Here is a 19,663-nt window from a genome sequence, read left to right on the forward strand (position 1 = left end):
CTCTCCCATGATCACTACTTTATGTCACATATCTCCAGTGCTGAGAACTTCCAGAGACATTACATCATATGTGTGACTGATCAGCCGCTCCTCTTATAACACTCCAGCACTATTATATCCTCTAGAGACATTACATCATATGTGACTGATATCAGCCGCTCCTCTTATAACACTCCAGTACTATTATATCCTCCAGACATTACATCATATGTGTGACTGATATCAGCCGCTCCTCTTATATCACTCCAGCACTATTATATCCCCCAGAGACATTACATCATATGTGTGACTGATATCAGCCGCTCCTCTTATATCACTCCAGCACTATTATATCCTCCAGAGACATTACATCATATGTGACTGATATCAGCCGCTCCTCTTATAACACTCCAGCACTATTATATCCTCCAGAGACATTACATCATATGTGTGACTGATATCAGCCGCTCCTCTTATATCACTCCAGCACTATTATATCCTCCAGAGACATTACATCATATGTGACTGATATCAGCCGCTCCTCTTATAACACTCCAGTACTATTATATCCTCCAGAGACATTACATCATATGTGACTGATATCAGCCGCTCCTCTTATATCACCCCAGTACTATTATATCCTCCAGAGACATTACATCATATGTGACTGATATCAGCCGCTCCTCTTATAACACTCCAGTACTATTATATCCTCCAGAGACATTACATCATATGTGTGACTGATATCAGCCGCTCCTCTTATATCACTCCAGTACTATTATATCCTCCAGAGACATTACATCATATGTGAATGATATCAGCCGCTACTCTTATATCACTCCAGTACTATTATATCCTCCAGACATTACATCATATGTGTGACTGATATCAGCCGCTCCTCTTATAACACTCCAGTACTATTATAAGACAAGGCCTGCAGGGTTGCTGGCCCATTTAACAATGTTTACACTTGATCTTGCAGAAGATACAACACATCAGCTTCTCCTGCAATCTTCTTCCAGATAAGTAAAATGCTGTGGCTGAAGGTACAGACGCGATGAATATTTCAGAACTCCGCACTTATCATTAAATATTTGTGGGGTCTGACATGGTGCATCCTTATTACATCCTAAGTGCATCTAAGAAAGCCAGGCAGGCGGTGGTAGCAGAGTAACAGCCGCTTCTGCCCGGAAGCCTGGTAACCGCACATTGCGTCCTGTGCCCGTTTAGACAGAGTTACAGCATCAGACAAACCGTGTCAGAACTGCACACAGATTGTCGATGAAAAAATAATCAAATCAAAGCGATCAGAGATCTGGATCCTCAAGATTAAGACTCAGTTCGGACATATTTTTTTCTTTGTTCGGTGTCTACTTCAAGTAAATCTCCTTACATGTGCATTTAATGTACGGCCATGACAAATGCCACTCTATGCCTCCCATTTATTTCCATTGTATAAACTTATACCACGTGTTCACTGTCTGAGCCCGTGTACGATCTGGTCATGTGATCATACTGCGTTACTACTCAAAAGGCGGAAGAAGAAACCCAGACCTGGTCCACGTACAATCACAGCGATCTGTAGCTGCTCAGCTAAATTTGTCAAAAATAAACATTATCTTCTTAGCATTCATATATTGACAAATTGTATAAGTCCCTTCGCTGCGAGTCCCTTCTTACATACTAGGTGCAGGACCATGCGGCAACCATTACCACTGCAACACTTCACGTGCAGGGGGAGCACCACAACTGCACCCCTGCATTCAGGCTAAAGCCTCCTAAAGGCAAAGGAAAAAGTCACATCATGACTGTCCATTCCTTCATTCACGACCTTACATATAATCTTTAGGTCTATAGTGTGACACTAGCGGCTGCACATGTGGGTGACCTACTTCCAGCAGCTTTACCTGCCATTGATACAGGTTGTGCCGCTGCTACTAAATCCTCTACACTTTTACTCCTCCAAGCCCTAGATTGAGTTAAATAAACTGCAGATTGTTCTTGGGTTGTGGGGTCTCCTTCTGCCTCTACAACACTATGCAGGTATGAGATTGTTGCCTCTACCGAGTGAGGAGTGACATATGAGGGTGTGTATATGGAGGGAAGAGTGATTGGACCCTCCCTCCTCAGTGTACGCCCCTGCTTAAAGCGTCTCTGTCACCACATTATAAGTAGCCTATATTGTACATGATGTGATCGGCGCTGTAATGTAGAGAACAGTGGGCCTAGTAATAAAGAGGCTGTCACCACATTATAAGTGGCCTATATTGTACATGATGTGATCGGGGCTGTAATGTAGAGAACAGTGGTCCTAGTAATAAAGAGTCTCTGTCACCACATTATAAGTGGCCTATATTGTACATGATGTGATCGGCGCTGTAATGTAGAGAACAGTGGTCCTAGTAATAAAGAGGCTGTCACCACATTATAAGTGGCCTATCTTGTACATGATGTGATCGACGCTGTAATGTAGAGAACAGCAGCAGTGGTTTTTATTTAGAAAAACGATAATTTTTGACGGAGTTATGACCTATTTTAGCTTTATGCTAATGAGTTTCTTAATGAACAATTGGGCGTGTTTTACTATATGGCCAAGTGGGCGTTGTACAGAGGAGTGTATCACGCTGACCAATCAGTGACCAATCAGCGCCCTACACTTCTCTCCATTCATTTACACAGCACATAGCGATATAGCTATATCACTATGTGCAGCCACATAAACACACTATAACGTTACTGCAGTGTCCTGACAATGAATATACATTACCTCCAGCCAGGACGGGATGTGTATTCAGAATCCTGACCACTTCTGTAGCATCTCTATGATTTACAACACTGCAGAGCGAGATCCTGCTGTGCAGTGTTGTAAATCACAGAGACGCTACAGAAGTGGTCAGGATTCTGAATACACATCACGTCCTGGCAGGAGGTAATGTATATTCATTGTTAGGACACTGCAGTAATGTTATAGTGTGTTTATGTGGCTGCACATAGTGATATAGCTATATCACTATCTGCAGTGTAAATGAATGGAGAGAAGTGTAGGACGCTGATTGGTCACTGATTGGTCAGCGTCATACACTCTGTACAAACGCCCACTTGGCCATATAGTAAAACACGTCCAGTTGTTCATTAAGAAACTCATTAGCATAAAGCTAAAATAGGTCATAACTCTGTCAAAAATGATCGTTTTTCTAAATAAAAAAACACTGCTGTAATCTACATTACAGCCCCGATCACATCATGTACAAGATAGGCCACTTATAATGTGGTGACAGCCTCTTTATTACTAGGCCCACTGTTCTCTACATTACAGCGCCGATCACATCATGTACAATATAGGCTACTTATAATGTGGTGACAGAGCCTCTTTATTACTAGGACCACTGTTATCTACATTACAGCGCCGATCACATCATGTACAATATAGGCCACTTATAATGTGGTCACAGAGACGCTTTAACTTACTGTTTTTACATTGAGGGGGAATTAAAGACTAAATACTGAGGTTTCAATGTATGTTCCTCTCCCTGCAGAACAGATATACTCAGAGCGTTGTGTCTGTCTGTACAAAGGGCATAGAATGAGAAGGATCCAGCACTAATACCTAGAGAGTGCACTACAACACTCAACATCACATGCTCCATATACTACTATTCAGGACAGTGTCTATTAATACAGAGTAAAAACAGCAACCAAAAACTACACCCAAGTGGTACTGTGCAGTTTCCATATGTACATAATAATACAGATACTGAGAATTACACCCAGTATACAGGACAGGAGAAGTGGTACTGTACAGTGTCCATATATACAGAATAATACAGATACTGAGAATTACACCCAGTATACAGGACAGGAGAAGTGGTACTGTGCAGTGTCCATAATAATACAGATACTGAGAATTACACCCAGTATACAGGACAGGAGAAGTAATACTGTGCAGTGTCCATATATATAGAATAATACAGATACTGAGAATTACACCCAGTATACAGGACAGCAGAAGTGGTACTGTGCAGTGCCCATATACACAGAATAATACTGATACTGAGAATTACACCCAGTATACAGGACAGGAGAAGTGGTACTGTGCAGTGTCCATATATACAGAATAATACAGATACTGAGAATTACACCCAGTATACAGGACAGGAGAAGTGGTACTGTGCAGTGTCCGTATATACAGAATAATACAGATACTGAGAATTACACCCAGTATACAGGACAGGAGAAGTGGTACTGTGCAGTGTCCGTATATACAGAATAATACAGATACTGAGAATTACACCCAGTATACAGGACAGGAGAAGTGGTACTGTGCAGTGTATGTATATATATATATATACAGAATAATACAGATACTGAGAATTACACCCAGCATACAGGACAGGAGAAGTGGTACTGTGCAGTGTATATATATATACACAGAACAATACAGATACTGAGAATTACACCCAGTATACAGGACAGGAGAAGTGGTACTGTGCAGTGTATATATATACAGAATAATACAGATACTGAGAATTACACCCAGTATACAGGACAGGAGAAGTGGTACCGTGCAGTGTATATATATACAGAATAATACAGATACTGAGAATTACACCCAGTATACAGGACAGGAGAAGTGGTACCGTGCAGTGTATATATATACAGAATAATACAGATACTGAGAATTACACCCAGTATACAGGACAGGAGAAGTGGTACCGTGCAGTGTATATATATACAGAATAATACAGATACTGAGAATTACACCCAGTATACAGGACAGGAGAAGTGGTACCGTGCAGTGTATATATATACAGAATAATACAGATACTGAGAATTACACCCAGTATACAGGACAGGAGAAGTGGTACTGTGCAGTGTATATATATATACAGAATAATACAGATACTGAGAATTACACCCAGTATACAGGACAGGAGAAGTGGTACCGTGCAGTGTATATATATACAGAATAATACAGATACTGAGAATTACACCCAGTATACAGGACAGGAGAAGTGGTACTGTGCAGTGTCCATATATACAGAATAATACAGATACTGAGAATTACACCCAGTATACAGGACAGGAGAAGTGGTACTGTGCAGTGTCCATATATGCAGAATAATACAGACGCTGAGAATTACACCCAGTATACAGGACAGGAGAAGTGGTACAGTGCAGTGTCCATATATACAGAATAATACAGATACTGAGAATTACACCCAGTATACAGGACAGGAGAAGTGGTACTGTGCAGTGTATATATATACAGAATAATACAGATACTGAGAATTACACCCAGTATACAGGACAGGAGAAGTGGTACTGTGCAGTGTCCATATATGCAGAATAATACAGACGCTGAGAATTACACCCAGTATACAGGACAGGAGAAGTGGTACTGTGCAGTGTCCATATATAATTGCATAGTGTACAGAGGGTGCGAGCTTTGAGCTCTGCGTTGATATGGGAATATTTAGAATGTTGTTCCTCTTTTATCTTATTTACCAATATCGGTTTGAATGGCAATATTGATGAAAATAACAATATTGACACATACATAAAGTGTCAGTCCATGGCCACTTTTTAATTCACATTTGTTTGTCTTATTTGTGGTTAATACAGTAACCAAAATATTTTTTACTGTTTACATCACAGTTTTTTTGTTTTATAATGAAAATCCTATCATCACACGGTTAGTGGGAATATTCCTTTGGCTTGTGTTTACACAACCCCGTTATCTAATAAATATATGATGGTGTGTGCTCCCCCATGTGTTATGAGACACCTAACCAAATGAATGTTCTCTTCTCTCTGCTTGTTATCCTTGTCCTTCTCTCTGGTTTTTTTCGTCGTCCTTCTCTCCGTTGGTTAAAAATACTATTTAGCCATTTTTGGAAAGCTCTGTATATTATGGCCCCATTACAGCTCCCACAAGTCTTATCACCCAACTAGAATCCTGAACAGCAAATGTAAAGGGTTTACCAGACACAGGTTCGGTGTTGACGCCCGGGGTTAATCAGCCCTCATCAGCTCCTAGGTCTGCTAGTGTGACGCGATCTGTTACCACTCAGGCTTGCAGGCTGAGAAGAGGGAGAACCTATCACAGCCTGGCCTGACTATTCTAGCTCCCGTCCTTTGTCTATTTATACCCTCACTTGCAGCATGTTCCTTGCCTGTGATTGTCTGGTTTCCTGGCTCTGCAATTCCTGCTATTTACATGATTGACCGCTGTTACTTTGACCCTGGCTTTACTTACTATTCTCCTGCTCCGATTTTGCTACTACGTACTCTCCTGGTTTTACTCGGCTCGTTCACCACTCCTGTTGCTTACGGTATTTCCGTGGGCAGTGCCCCAGCTTCCCCCTTGCTTCTGTGTGCCTTGTCTTGTGTTGTCTGTCTTTCACTTACTGAGTGTAAGGACCGTCGCCCAGTTGTACGCCATCACTTAGGACGGGCCGTGCAAGTAGGCAGGGACTGAGTTGCGGGTAGATTAGGGCTCACTTGTCCGTCTCCCTACCCTGTTTCATTACAGCAAACCTTTCAATGTTTACAGCAGCGAATGCTGGGCAAATTTACTGCTTAGTGTTCTGAGAAAATTGACTGACTACCTCCTATAAGAGTTACAATCGTGATCACTTAGGCCCCATTCACATCACATTTATGGCCTATGTTTAAAGGGGTTTTCCCATCAGAGACATTTGTGACATATCCACAGGATATGTCATAAATGTCAGATAGATGCTGGTCCCACCTCTGGGACCTGCAGCTATCTCTAGAACATGGCCCCCTAAACCTTGTTCTACTGCTATGTGTTGCGGCTGAAACATGTGATTTCCGACCATGAATTACGAAAACAGCATAGCTCCGTAAGTCGCATAGAACTGAATGGTGGTTACAGAAACAGCGTAGCTCCGTAAGTCGCATAGAACTGAATGGTGGTTACAGAAACAGCATAGCTCCGTAAGTCGCATAGAACTGAATGGTGGTTACAGAAACAGCATAGCTCCGTAAGTCGCATAGAACTGAATGGTGGTTACAGAAACAGCATAGCTCCGTAAGTCGTATAGAACTGAATGGTGGTTACAGAAACAGCATAGCTCCGTAAGTCGCATAGAACTGAATGGTGGTTACAGAAACAGCGTAGCTCCGTAAGTCGCATAGAACTGAATGGTGGTTACAGAAACAGCATAGCTCCGTAAGTCGCATAGAACTGAATGGTGGTTACAGAAACAGCATAGCTCCGTAAGTCGCATAGAACTGAATGGTGGTTGCAGAAACAGCATAGCTCCGTAAGTCGCATAGAACTGAATGGTGATTACAGAAACCGCATGGCTCGCATGCTACGCTGCTTCTCTAACTGCCATTCACTACTATGGGATTTGCGGAAACAGCGAGTGACGCTGTATCCGTAATCCATGGTCGGAAATCACAAGCTTCAGCCTCAACACAGAGAGGAAGAACAAGGTTTAGGGGGCCCTGTTCTAGAGGTAGGTGCGGGTCCTAGAGGTGGGACCAGCATCTTTCTGACATTTATGACATATCCTGTGGATATGTCATAAATGTCTCTGATGGGAAAACCCCTTTAACTTACCTAAAAAAAAAAATAAGGTACACCGACATATACTAGCCTGACGGAGGCCTAAACAACACTCTTAAGGCTTCCGTCAGGCTAATGAAGCCCTATGGACACATTTAGCACAACTTTCTTGGCTCACGCTAAATGTACATCACGTGATGTGAACAGGGCCTTACTGGTTGTCATCCTGTCTTTGTATAAGGCTGTGTACACACGACCTATTTTTAGACGTAATGGAGGCGTTTTACGCCTCGAATTCCGTCTGAAAAAAACGGCTCCAATACGTCGGCAAACATCTGCCCATTGCTTTCAATGGGCTTTACGACGTACTGTGCCGGCGACCTGTCATTTTACGCGTCGCTGTCAAAAGACGACGCGTAAAATTACAGCCTCGTCAAAAGAAGTGCAGGACACTTATATACATTATATGCAGGACACTTCTTGGGACGTAATTGGAACCGTTTTTCATTGACTTCAATGAAGAACAGCTCCAAATTACGGCCGTAAATGACACCTCGCAAAACGCGAGTACGAGCAATTACATCTGAAATTCAGGAGCTGTTTTCTCCTGAAAACAGTCTGTAATTTCAGACGTAATTGACGTTATCGTGTGCACATACCCTATCAGTTGTGCTTTTTCAGCTTGACAGTAGAGGGGGACTTATAATTATTTTGGGGATAACACCTGTTTATAAATATGGGGATGGGGCAATTCTATAATATTGTATATCAGACAGAAGAAATGCTTCATACGTGTGAGGTGCGGTTCTTCAGGATTTAGCCTCACCTTTACCATTGGTAAATGGGACTGTTCTAGCACTGCGGCCACAGCTGAGCCCCCACATCTGCCAGGAGAAGGCACCAAGCTTTTCTGCTGGATCATTACCAATAAAACCTGAAGTCAGGACTGGTCAAGCTGAATAAAATGAAAGCCTTATCTCCGAACTGCAGCTGACATCCTCATCATGCAGCTAGAAAACCGAAGGCAAGCGGCCTAGAGTGTGCCAGCGCTGGAGAAGCGACCACCGCTGGAGCCTGGACTAGGTGCTAATGGATGTCAGCAATCTCCTCGTCACCGCTGATATCATGGCTTCATGTACGTCACGGCTTAGAGAAGAGTTTGTAAAGTGATGCTGCAGTTTCGGAGCCACTTTACATTAGAAAAGTGCAGATATAGCAATGCCCAAGTATCAGATACTGTTTATGTAATGAACAGTGGTGTTACATAGGACTGAAGGTAACATCTACATTATCTGTACTCAGGGAATTATCACTGTGTTATCTGTGGTGCTACATAGGACTGAAGGTAACATCTACATTATCTGTACTCAGGGAATTATCACTGTGTTATCTGTGGTGTTACATAGGACTGCAGGTAACATCTACATTATCTGTACTCAGAGAGTTATCACTGTGTTATCTGTGGTGTTACATAGGACTGCAGGTAACATCTACTACATTATCTGTACTCAGGGAATTATCACTGTGTTATCTGTGGTGCTACATAGGACTGCAGGTAACATCTACTACATTATCTATACTCAGAGAGTTATCACTGTTATCGGTGGTGCTACATAGGACTGCAGGTGACATCTACTACATTATCTGTACTTAGGGAATGATCACTGTGTTATCTGTGGTGCTACATAGGACTGCAGGTAACATCTACATTATCTGTACTCAGGGAATTATCACTGTGTTATCTGTGGTGTTACATAGGACTGCAGGTAACATCTACATTATCTGTAATCAGAGAGTTATCACTGTGTTATCTGTGGTGTTACATAGGACTGTAGGTAACATCTACATTATCTGTACTTAGGGAATGATCACTGTGTTATCTGTGGTGCTACATAGGACTGCAGGTAACATCTACATTATCTGTACTCAGGGAATTATCACTGTGTTATCTGTGGTGTTACATAGGACTGCAGGTAACATCTACATTATCTGTACTCAGGGAATTATCACTGTGTTATCTGTGGTGTTACATAGGACTGCAGGTAACATCTACATTATCTGTAATCAGAGAGTTATCACCATGTTATCGGTGGTGTTACATGGGACTGCAGGTAACATCTACTACATTATCTGTACTCAGAGAGTTATCACTGTGTTATCTGTGGTGTTACATGGGACTGCAGGTAACATCTACTACATTATCTGTACTCAGAGAGTTATCACTGTGTTATCTGTGGTGTTACATAGGACTGCAGGTAACATCTACTACATTATCTGTACTCAGAACATTATCACTGTGTTATCTGTGGTGTTACATAGGACTGCAGGTCAGGTGAATTCAGTATGCTGAAAGAGAACAGTTAATTGACTAATTCTGCTCTGCTTCATTTATAATTAGTGTAGACGGCACATCTTTGGACATTTTACAAACAACGGTTATGTTTTATTCCTTTCAGACACAGTATAGAGCTCAGGAGATGTGTGCACACGGGGTTAAAGACGATCTCTCTTCAGCCAGGACATGAATATTAAATAGGTGCAGGTAGTAAGATTTACACCATCTCCCTCCAGCTGTCATTAGCCGCCAGAGATGCTTTAACCATAAATCACCGGGGACTGGATCACACAGCAACACTACTCCGGAGCAAAGGATTGTAGGGGGCGATGGCTGCCCAGGTTCATATATAATCCACTCACAACCAGCTGCTGCACAATTATCAACTACTTTTCTTGCTCCCTTCTTGTAACATTGGTTTACTTGCTGCTATAGAGTGATCTCAGATGTAGCAGAGCTGAATTAGTTATATAAATTCTTTTAGGTTGTATTATTTGGGCAGAAGATAATGCAGTAGCTTTACATGCAGTCCTATGTAAAGTCATAGATTACACTAAGTTGTGCCATGTGACGACCTCTACTCTACTACATCCATATATTTGTGGCTGTACATACCTGGCCGTGCAGAGGACACTTATATGAGAAATGATTGTTTATTTATGTGACCTCATCCTTCCTTTTCTAAAGATCTAGTGTGAATGACAGACGATCCCCGCAGGGCGCTCAGTGATTCGGCTGACACTTTACCCAGGTTGAGTTTGCCCTTTTTTTGGCCTTTGCTCTTGAACACATCTCCATTGGTCAAGCCCGGTTTAGCGACAATAACATAATCGTTATTGGTCCCCTTTTTAGTTATATGACGGCTTATTCTGTGTACTCTGCCCTGTAAGAACACTGTAAGGTCGGAACCGTCTGTGGTCTGAGTACAATCCTAACCCCGTCCACTCTACAGAATAATCTCATCCTGGATGCGGATCCTCTCTCACCCCTGGGGCTTGCAGGGTTGAGTCTTGTTCTGCAGATGACACTGATAGTATGTAAGTACCAGCACATCTACTGTATTATCTATATCACTGTGTTACATAGGACTGCATGTAACATCTACTACATTATCTGTACACAGAGTTATCACTGTGTTACATAGGACTGCAGGTAACACTACTACATTATTTGTACTCAGAGTGATCAATGTGTTATCTGTGGTGTTACATGGGACTGCAGGTAACACTGCTACATTATCTGTACTCAGAACATTATCACTGTGTTATCTGTGGTGTTACATAGGACTGCAGGTAACATCTACTACATTATCTGTAATCAGAGAGTAATCACTGTTTTATCTGTGGTGTTACATGGGACTGCAGGTAACACTGCTACATTATCTGTACTCAGAGAATTATCACTGTTATCTGTGGTGTTACATAGGACTGCAGGTAACATCTACTACATTATCTGTAATCAGAGAGTAATCACTGTTATCTGTGGTGTTACATAGGACTGCAGGTAACATCTACTACATTATCTGTACACAGAGTTATCACTGTGTTACATAGGACTGCAGGTAACACTACTACATTATTTGTACTCAGAGTGATCAATGTGTTATCTGTGGTGTTACATGGGACTGCAGGTAACACTGCTACATTATCTGTACTCAGAACATTATCACTGTGTTATCTGTGGTGTTACATAGGACTGCAGGTAACATCTACTACATTATCTGTAATCAGAGAGTAATCACTGTTTTATCTGTGGTGTTACATGGGACTGCAGGTAACACTGCTACATTATCTGTACTCAGAGAATTATCACTGTTATCTGTGGTGTTACATAGGACTGCAGGTAACATCTACTACATTATCTGTAATCAGAGAGTAATCACTGTTATCTGTGGTGTTACATAGGACTGCAGGTAACATCTACTACATTATCTGTACTCAGAGAGTTATCACGGTGTTATCTGTGGTGTTACATAGGACTGCAGGTAACCCGGCTACATTATCTGTAATCAGAGAGTAATCACGGTGTTATCTGTGCTGTTACATAGAACTGCAGGTAACATCTACTACATTATCTGTACTCGGAGAGTTATCACTGTGTTATCTGTGGTGTTACATAGGACTGCAGGTAACCCGGCTACATTATCTGTAATCAGAGAGTTATCACTGTGTTATCTGTGGTGTTACATAGGACTGCAGGTAACTACTACTACATTATCTGTAATCAGAGAGTTACACTGTGTTATCTGTGGTGTTACATAGAACTGCAGGTAACATCTACTACATTATCTGTACTCAGAGAGTTATCACTGTGTTATCTGTGGTGTTACATAGGACTGCAGGTAACATCTACTACATTATCTGTAATCAGAGAGTAATCACTGTTATCTGTGGTGTTACATAGGACTGCAGGTAACATCTACTACATTATCTGTACTCAGAGAGTTATCACGGTGTTATCTGTGGTGTTACATAGGACTGCAGGTAACCCGGCTACATTATCTGTAATCAGAGAGTAATCACGGTGTTATCTGTGCTGTTACATAGAACTGCAGGTAACATCTACTACATTATCTGTACTCGGAGAGTTATCACTGTGTGTTATCTGTGGTGTTACATAGGACTGCAGGTAACCCGGCTACATTATCTGTAATCAGAGAGTTATCACTGTGTTATCTGTGGTGTTACATAGGACTGCAGGTAACTACTACTACATTATCTGTAATCAGAGAGTTACACTGTGTTATCTGTGGTGTTACATAGAACTGCAGGTAACATCTACTACATTATCTGTAATCAGAGAGTAATCACTGTGTTATCTGTGGTGTTACATGGGACTGCAGGAAACACTACTACATTATCTGTAATCAGAGAGTAATCACTGTGTTATCTGTGGTGTTACATAGGACTGCAGGTGAACTTACTGATTTGCCGTTACTCTGTGTACTATTATTATAAAAATGCAATCCCAAAAAGTTATATGACCAGCTCGGCTCTGCTTCCTCTGGGCACTGACCACTAGCCGGGCCTGTAGACTTGTGTTGTGTTTCATGTTTGGTTTTGGATAGATCTTCATGTGCGTTTCCTTCCCTCCTTGATTCTGAAAGTGACTTTGAAATACGTTCCTTGCAATGTTCCTCACCACAGGGGACCCCGTTACCCTAAATAACCCAGCGCTCCGCTCAGACACATCTACATCTTACTGTGCAGCTGATTGTGACACCGCTGTGTGCGATGTGCCCGGGTGAGTTGTGCGCTCAGTTTCTGGGGGTTCTCACAGTTTCTGGGGGTTCTCGCTTATGTCGGATTTCATTATTAACCAGTTGTTGTCTGACAGTAATGTACAGTATATGAAACCATGGCGGCCACTACCAGTATATGGGGGTCACAGCTTGAGGGTGGTCTCTTTGTACAACGCCACGGGAGAGGATGGCGCTATAGAAATCTCTTATAATACCGTACATAATACTGCTGCCTCCCCGCTATTCACACACCGCACTGACCGCAGGATCCATAAAGTGCCCATGAAAGTACAATAACATCTCCGTCAACGGCGCATAACCAGCGCCGCACACAGCTCCAGCCGATGAAAGACACGGGGAGGAGGAACAATACGTGAAAAACATATGGAGAACCCTAAAACGAGCCCCTCTCCCCCCCAGAAACTTGGCGACCATTTCCTACCGACCTGCAGTGTCCTATGAGCCGGGTGTAATTCTGCTCAGCACGTCCTCTGCCTCAGCGCTTCATAGCCATAATCTCATTAGTAAAGTGTAAATCCCTTTCACTTGACTCCTATTCTGCTAATCAAACAAATCCGTAAAGTCTCCGGGCTGAAGTTCTCCAGGAGCCCGGGAACTAATTACCCGCTGGATATCTCCTGCCGGAGACCCAGAAAGGACATTTAAATGTCACCGTCAATCAAAAAGAACAATCATGTCAAGAAAAGTCAGCGGTGGGAGCGGAATGACGGAGGAAGACACCGCCAGCAAACGTGCACCGGCAGGGGAGGAACCCAGACCAGGGCAGCGGTGCCGTGTGTGTCCGGGGCAATGTCCATAGGAAACCAGCCTGAGATCACAGAGCACACTGCCATATAATGACCCCACCACTACACCCATCCCCTACCCTTCAACCACTACACCCATCCCATGACCCCACAACCACTACACCCATCCCCTACCCCCACTACACCCATCCCCTACCCCCACAACCACTACACCCATCCCCTACCCCCTCAACCACTACACCCATCCCCTACCCCCTCAACCACTACACCCATCCCCTACCCTTCAACCACTACACCCATCCCATGACCCCACAACCACTACACCCATCCCATGACCTCACAACCAATACACCCATCCCATGACCTCACAACCAATACAACCATCCCATGACCCCACAACTAATACACCCATCCCATGACCCCATCACTACACCCATCCCATGACCCCACAACGAATACACCCATCCCATGACCCCCATCACTACACCCATCCCATGACCCCACAACCACTACACCCATCCCATGACCCCACAACCACTACACCCATCCCATGACCCCACAACCACTACACCCATCCCATGACCCCACAACCACTACACCCATCCCATGACCCCACAACCACTACACCCATCCCATGACCCCACAACCACTACACCCATCCCATGACCCCACAACCACTACACCCATCCCATGACCCCACAACCACTACACCCATCCCATGACCCCACCACTACACCCTTCCCATGACCCCACAACCACTACACCCATCCCATGACCCCACAACTAATACACCCATCCCATGACCCCATCACTACACCCATCCCATGACCCCACCACTACACCCATCCCATGACCCCACCACTACACCCATCCCATGACCCCACCACTACACCCATCCCCTACCCTTCAACCACAACATACAGTGAGGGGGGAGAGTAGACCATGCAACATTTCCAGCCTGCCCCAATAGGTTCCAGTAGCCCTGGCCATGGTGCTCAGCTCAGGATACATCATGCCATGCAGCAGAGCCCTGCCCGCAACTAGATCACTTCCATTGGAGCGGGGGAGGGGGTCAGAGATAAGGGAGGCTGGAAGGTAACCTACTTGGGTGAGTTCGGTGCCCATCAGGATAAGGAAGAACAGGCTCATGAGCTTGCTTGTCGGTGGCATTGCTCGGTGCCAGGTTCAGTCTTGATCCGGTTTCCTGCTCTCGTTCGCTGCTGTGGGATATATATATTTTCCGGTCTTTCTTTCTTTTCCTTCTCTTGCCTGTGCTTTTCCTCCAGAGCGGGTCCGTTGTTCGTTCCTTCTGGTGCGTGTCGGCAGCGCTAGGAGACGAGGCAGGGAGTCTGCTGTGTGAAGCGCCCGCTCTGCATACTTGTATTATATCCCAGATCCTCGCTCTCCTTGTGTTGGGTCCCTGTGTGTGTGGTTTTAATGGCTTCCCTGATTGAAAGGCATTTGCAAGGAGGAACTCAATGGAGCACAAAATGATGGTATTGCTTTTGCCAAAACTTTGCCTTGAAAGGGAGGGCAGGGATAGAGGGGAAGAAAAAAAACACAGAAGCGGCGGCCAGCAGTGATGCAGCTAGTGAGAAGATGCCACAATCTTTCCTTAGAGGACTGAATTTCTGCCAGCACAATGGTAGCTGTAAGGAGGGCGCTGATTGGCTGTTGTGCACCCAGCTGGGATTGGCCATTAATATTTGCTTGCCCTGCCCGCTTTCTGGAGCTGTCATTCGGGGTGCAGCGTTGTCGTGATTGGAGGTTGTGTCTTTTGTTCTCCTCTCCTCCAGCAATAACAATGCACAGACTGATGGAGTGAGCGGCCGGCCGGCTCTGGGTTTGGCTGCCACATTAGACTCTGGTTACACAGTCACAGAACCAGATCACTCTTCCCATTCTGCAGAAAATATAAAGCTCAGCTCTGGGGTCATCTGCCTGGAAAGATGCAGCAGGGAGTCAGGTGCAGCCTTCATGCCTCCCCCTTATATTCCACTACAGGAGAATAGATCTTTTATGTCATGTTCTTTCTCCCTCTGCTGCACCGACCCTGTGGGGGCCAAATGGGTTTTTATTAATCTGATAGAAATACATATAGAGCGAATGGCTGTGTACATCATCTTTGAAGTGAGGGTGGGCCTTCTGGTATACCCTTCCAAAATAAGTACAGCCCTTCTGCAACAAGTGATGGGAAACCATGGATATGTGCAGCACTCGTAACCTCTATAACACTACCAAACACAGATGTCTCTATAACACTGCCAGCCACAAATGTCTCTATAACACTACCAAACACAAATGTCTCTATAACACTACCAAACACAAATGTCTCTATAACACTACCAAACGCAGATGTCTCTATAACACTACCAAACACAGATGTCTCTATAACACTACCAAACACAGATGTCTCTATAACACTACCAAACACAGATGTCTCTATAACACTACCAAACACAGATGTCTCTATAACACTACCAAACACAGATGTCCCTATAACACTGCCAGCCACAAATGCCCCTATAACACTGCCAGCCACAAATGTCTCTATAACACTGCCAGCCACAAATGTCCCTATAACACTGCCAGCCACAAATGTCCCTATAAGACTGCCAGCCACAAATGTCACTATAACACTGCCAGCCACAAATGTCCCTATAACACTGCCAGCCACAAATGTCCCTATAACACTGCCAGCCACAAATGTCCCTATAACACTGCCAGCCACAAATGTCCCTATAACACTACCAAACACAGATGTCTCTATAACACTGCCAGCCACAAATGTCTCTATAACACTACCAAACACAAATGTCTCTATAACACTACCAAACACAAATGTCTCTATAACTCTACCAAACACAGATGTCTCTATAACACTACCAAACACAGATGTCTCTATAACACTACCAAACACAGATGTCTCTATAACACTACCAAACACAGATGTCTCTATAACACTACCAAACACAGATGTCTCTATAACACTACCAAACACAGATGTCTCTATAACACTACCAAACACAGATGTCTCTATAACACTACCAAACACAGATGTCTCTATAACACTACCAAACACAGATGTCTCTATAACACTACCAAACACAGATGTCTCTATAACACTACCAAACACAGATGTCTCTATAACACTACCAAACACAGATGTCTCTATAACACTACCAAACACAGATGTCTCTATAACACTACCAAACAGATGTCTCTATAACACTACCAAACACAGATGTCTCTATAACACTACCAAACACAGATGTCTCTATAACACTACCAAACACAGATGTCTCTATAACACTACCAAACACAGATGTCTCTATAACACTACCAAACACAGATGTCCCTATAACACTGCCAGCCACAAATGCCCCTATAACACTGCCAGCCACAAATGCCCCTATAACACTGCCAGCCACAAATGTCTCTATAACACTGCCAGCCACAAATGTCCCTATAACACTGCCAGCCACAAATGTCCCTATAAGACTGCCAGCCACAAATGTCACTATAACACTGCCAGCCACAAATGCCCCTATAACACTGCCAGCCACAAATGTCCCTATAACACTGCCAGCCACAAATGTCCCTATAACACTGCCAGCCACAAATGTCCCTATAACACTGCCAGCCATAAATGTCCCTATAACACTGCCAGCCACAAATGTCCCTATAACACTGCCAGCCACAAATGTCCCTATAACACTGCCAGACACAAATGTCCCTATAACACTGCCAGACACAAATGCCCCTATAACACTGCAAGACACAAATGCCCCTATAACACTGCCAGCCACAAATGCCCCTATAACACTGCCTGCCACAAATGTCCCTATAACACTGCCAGCCACAAATGCCCCTATAACACTGCCAGCCACAAATGCCCCTATAACACTGCCAGCCACAAATGCCCCTATAACACTGCCAGCCACAAATGTCCCTATAACACTGCCAGCCACAAATGTCCCTATAACACTGCCAGCCACAAATGTCCCTATAACACTGCCAGCCACAAATGTCTCTATAACACTGCCAGCCACAAATGTCCCTATAACACTGCCAGCCACAAATGTCCCTATAACACTGCCAGCCACAAATGTCCCTATAACACTGCCAGCCACAAATGTCACTATAACACTGCCAGCCACAAATGCCCCTATAACACTGCCAGCCACAAATGTCGCTATAACACTGCCAGCCACAAATGTCCCTATAACACTGCCAGCCACAAATGTCCCTATAACACTGCCAGCCACAAATTCCCCTATAACACTGCCATCCACAAATGTCCCTATAACACTGCCAGCCACAAATGCCCCTATAACACTGCCAGCCACAAATGTCCCTATAACACCGCCAGCCACAAATGCCCCTATAACACCGCCAGCCACAAATGTCCCTATAACACCGCCAGCCACAAATATCCCTATAACACTGCCAGCCACAAATGTCTCTATAACACTGCCAGCCACAAATGTCTCTATAACACTGCCAGCCGCAAATGTCTCTATAACACTGCCAGCCACAAATGTCTCTATAACACTACCAGCCACAAATGTCCCTATAACACTGCCAGCCACAAATGTCCCTATAACACTGCCATCCACAAATGTCCCTATAACACTGCCAGCCACAAATGCCCCTATAACACTGCCAGCCACAAATGTCCCTATAACACCGCCAGCCACAAATGTCCCTATAACACCGCCAGCCACAAATGTCTCTATAACACTACCAAACACAGATGTCTCTATAACACTGCCAGCCACAAATGTCCCTATAACACTGCCAGCCACAAATGTCCCTATAACACCACCAGCCACAAATGTCCCTATAACACCACCAGCCACAAATGTCCCTATAACACTGCCGGCCACGAATGCCCCTATAACACTGCCAGCCACAAATGCCCCTATAACACTGCCAGCCACAAATGTCCCTATAACACTGCCAGCCACAAATGTCCCTATAACACTGCCAGCCACAAATGCCCCTATAACACTGCCAGCCACAAATGTCCCTATAACACTGCCAGCCACAAATGCCCCTATAACACTGCCAGCCACAAATGCCCCATATAACACTGCCAGCCACAAATGCCCCTATAACACTGCCAGCCACAAATGTCTCTATAACACTGCCAGCCACAAATGTCCCTATAACACTGCCAGCCACAAATGCCCCTATAACACTGCCAGCCACAAATGTCCCTATAACACTGCCAGCCACAAATGCCCCTATAACACCACCAGCCAAAAATGTCCCTATAACACCACCAGCCACATATACAGTCTATTGTGTCTGTCTATATACCACTATACAGTCTATTGTGTCTATATCTATATACCTCTATACAGTCTATTGTGTCTATATCTATATACCGCTATACAGTCTATTGTGTCTATGTCTATATACCTCTATACAGTCTATTGTGTCTGTCTATATACCGCTATACAGTCTATTGTGTCTATATCTATATACCGCTATACAGTCTATTGTGTCTATATCTATATACCACTATACAGTCTATTGTGTCTATATCTATATACCGCTATACAGTCTATTGTGTCTATGTCTATATACCTCTATACAGTCTATTGTGTCTGTCTATATACCACTATACAGTCTATTGTGTCTATATCTATATACCTCTATACAGTCTATTGTGTCTATATCTATATACCGCTATACAGTCTATTGTGTCTATGTCTATATACCGCTATACAGTCTATTGTGTCTATATCTATATACCTCTATACAGTCTATTGTGTCTATGTCTATATACCGCTAAA

The 19,663-nt window shown here is 43.7% G+C and overlaps 1 protein-coding gene and 1 long non-coding RNA gene across 13 annotated transcripts in view; one reads left to right on the forward strand and one right to left on the reverse strand.

Annotated features, from left to right (window-relative positions):
* Positions 1-15,496, reverse strand: part of OLFM1 (olfactomedin 1) — a 75,516-nt gene extending 60,020 nt beyond the window's left edge. The window contains exon 1 of one of the 2 annotated variants that reach the window (XM_075834660.1): positions 14,964-15,496. In XM_075834660.1, the coding sequence (XP_075690775.1) occupies positions 14,964-15,029 (66 nt within the window). In that variant the 5' untranslated portion in view covers positions 15,030-15,496. Of the gene's footprint in view, positions 1-13,538; positions 13,641-14,963 lie in introns of those variants that run through there. The other variant, XM_075834661.1, reaches the window with a different exon arrangement.
* The window catches only part of LOC142659011 (uncharacterized), a 508,111-nt gene that overhangs the window by 415,982 nt on the left and 72,466 nt on the right, over positions 1-19,663 (forward strand). Inside the window, exon 6 of one of the 11 annotated variants that reach the window (XR_012850247.1) lies at positions 9,973-10,058. The exons of 9 other annotated variants lie outside the window; for them this stretch is intronic. This is a non-coding gene — a long non-coding RNA (uncharacterized LOC142659011). The remainder of the gene's footprint in view (positions 1-9,972; positions 10,059-19,663) is intronic. One more of the 11 variants, XR_012850246.1, reaches the window with a different exon arrangement.

The sequence above is a fragment of the Rhinoderma darwinii genome, chromosome 8, assembly GCF_050947455.1.
Source record: "Rhinoderma darwinii isolate aRhiDar2 chromosome 8, aRhiDar2.hap1, whole genome shotgun sequence".
Lineage (NCBI taxonomy): Eukaryota > Metazoa > Chordata > Amphibia > Anura > Rhinodermatidae > Rhinoderma > Rhinoderma darwinii.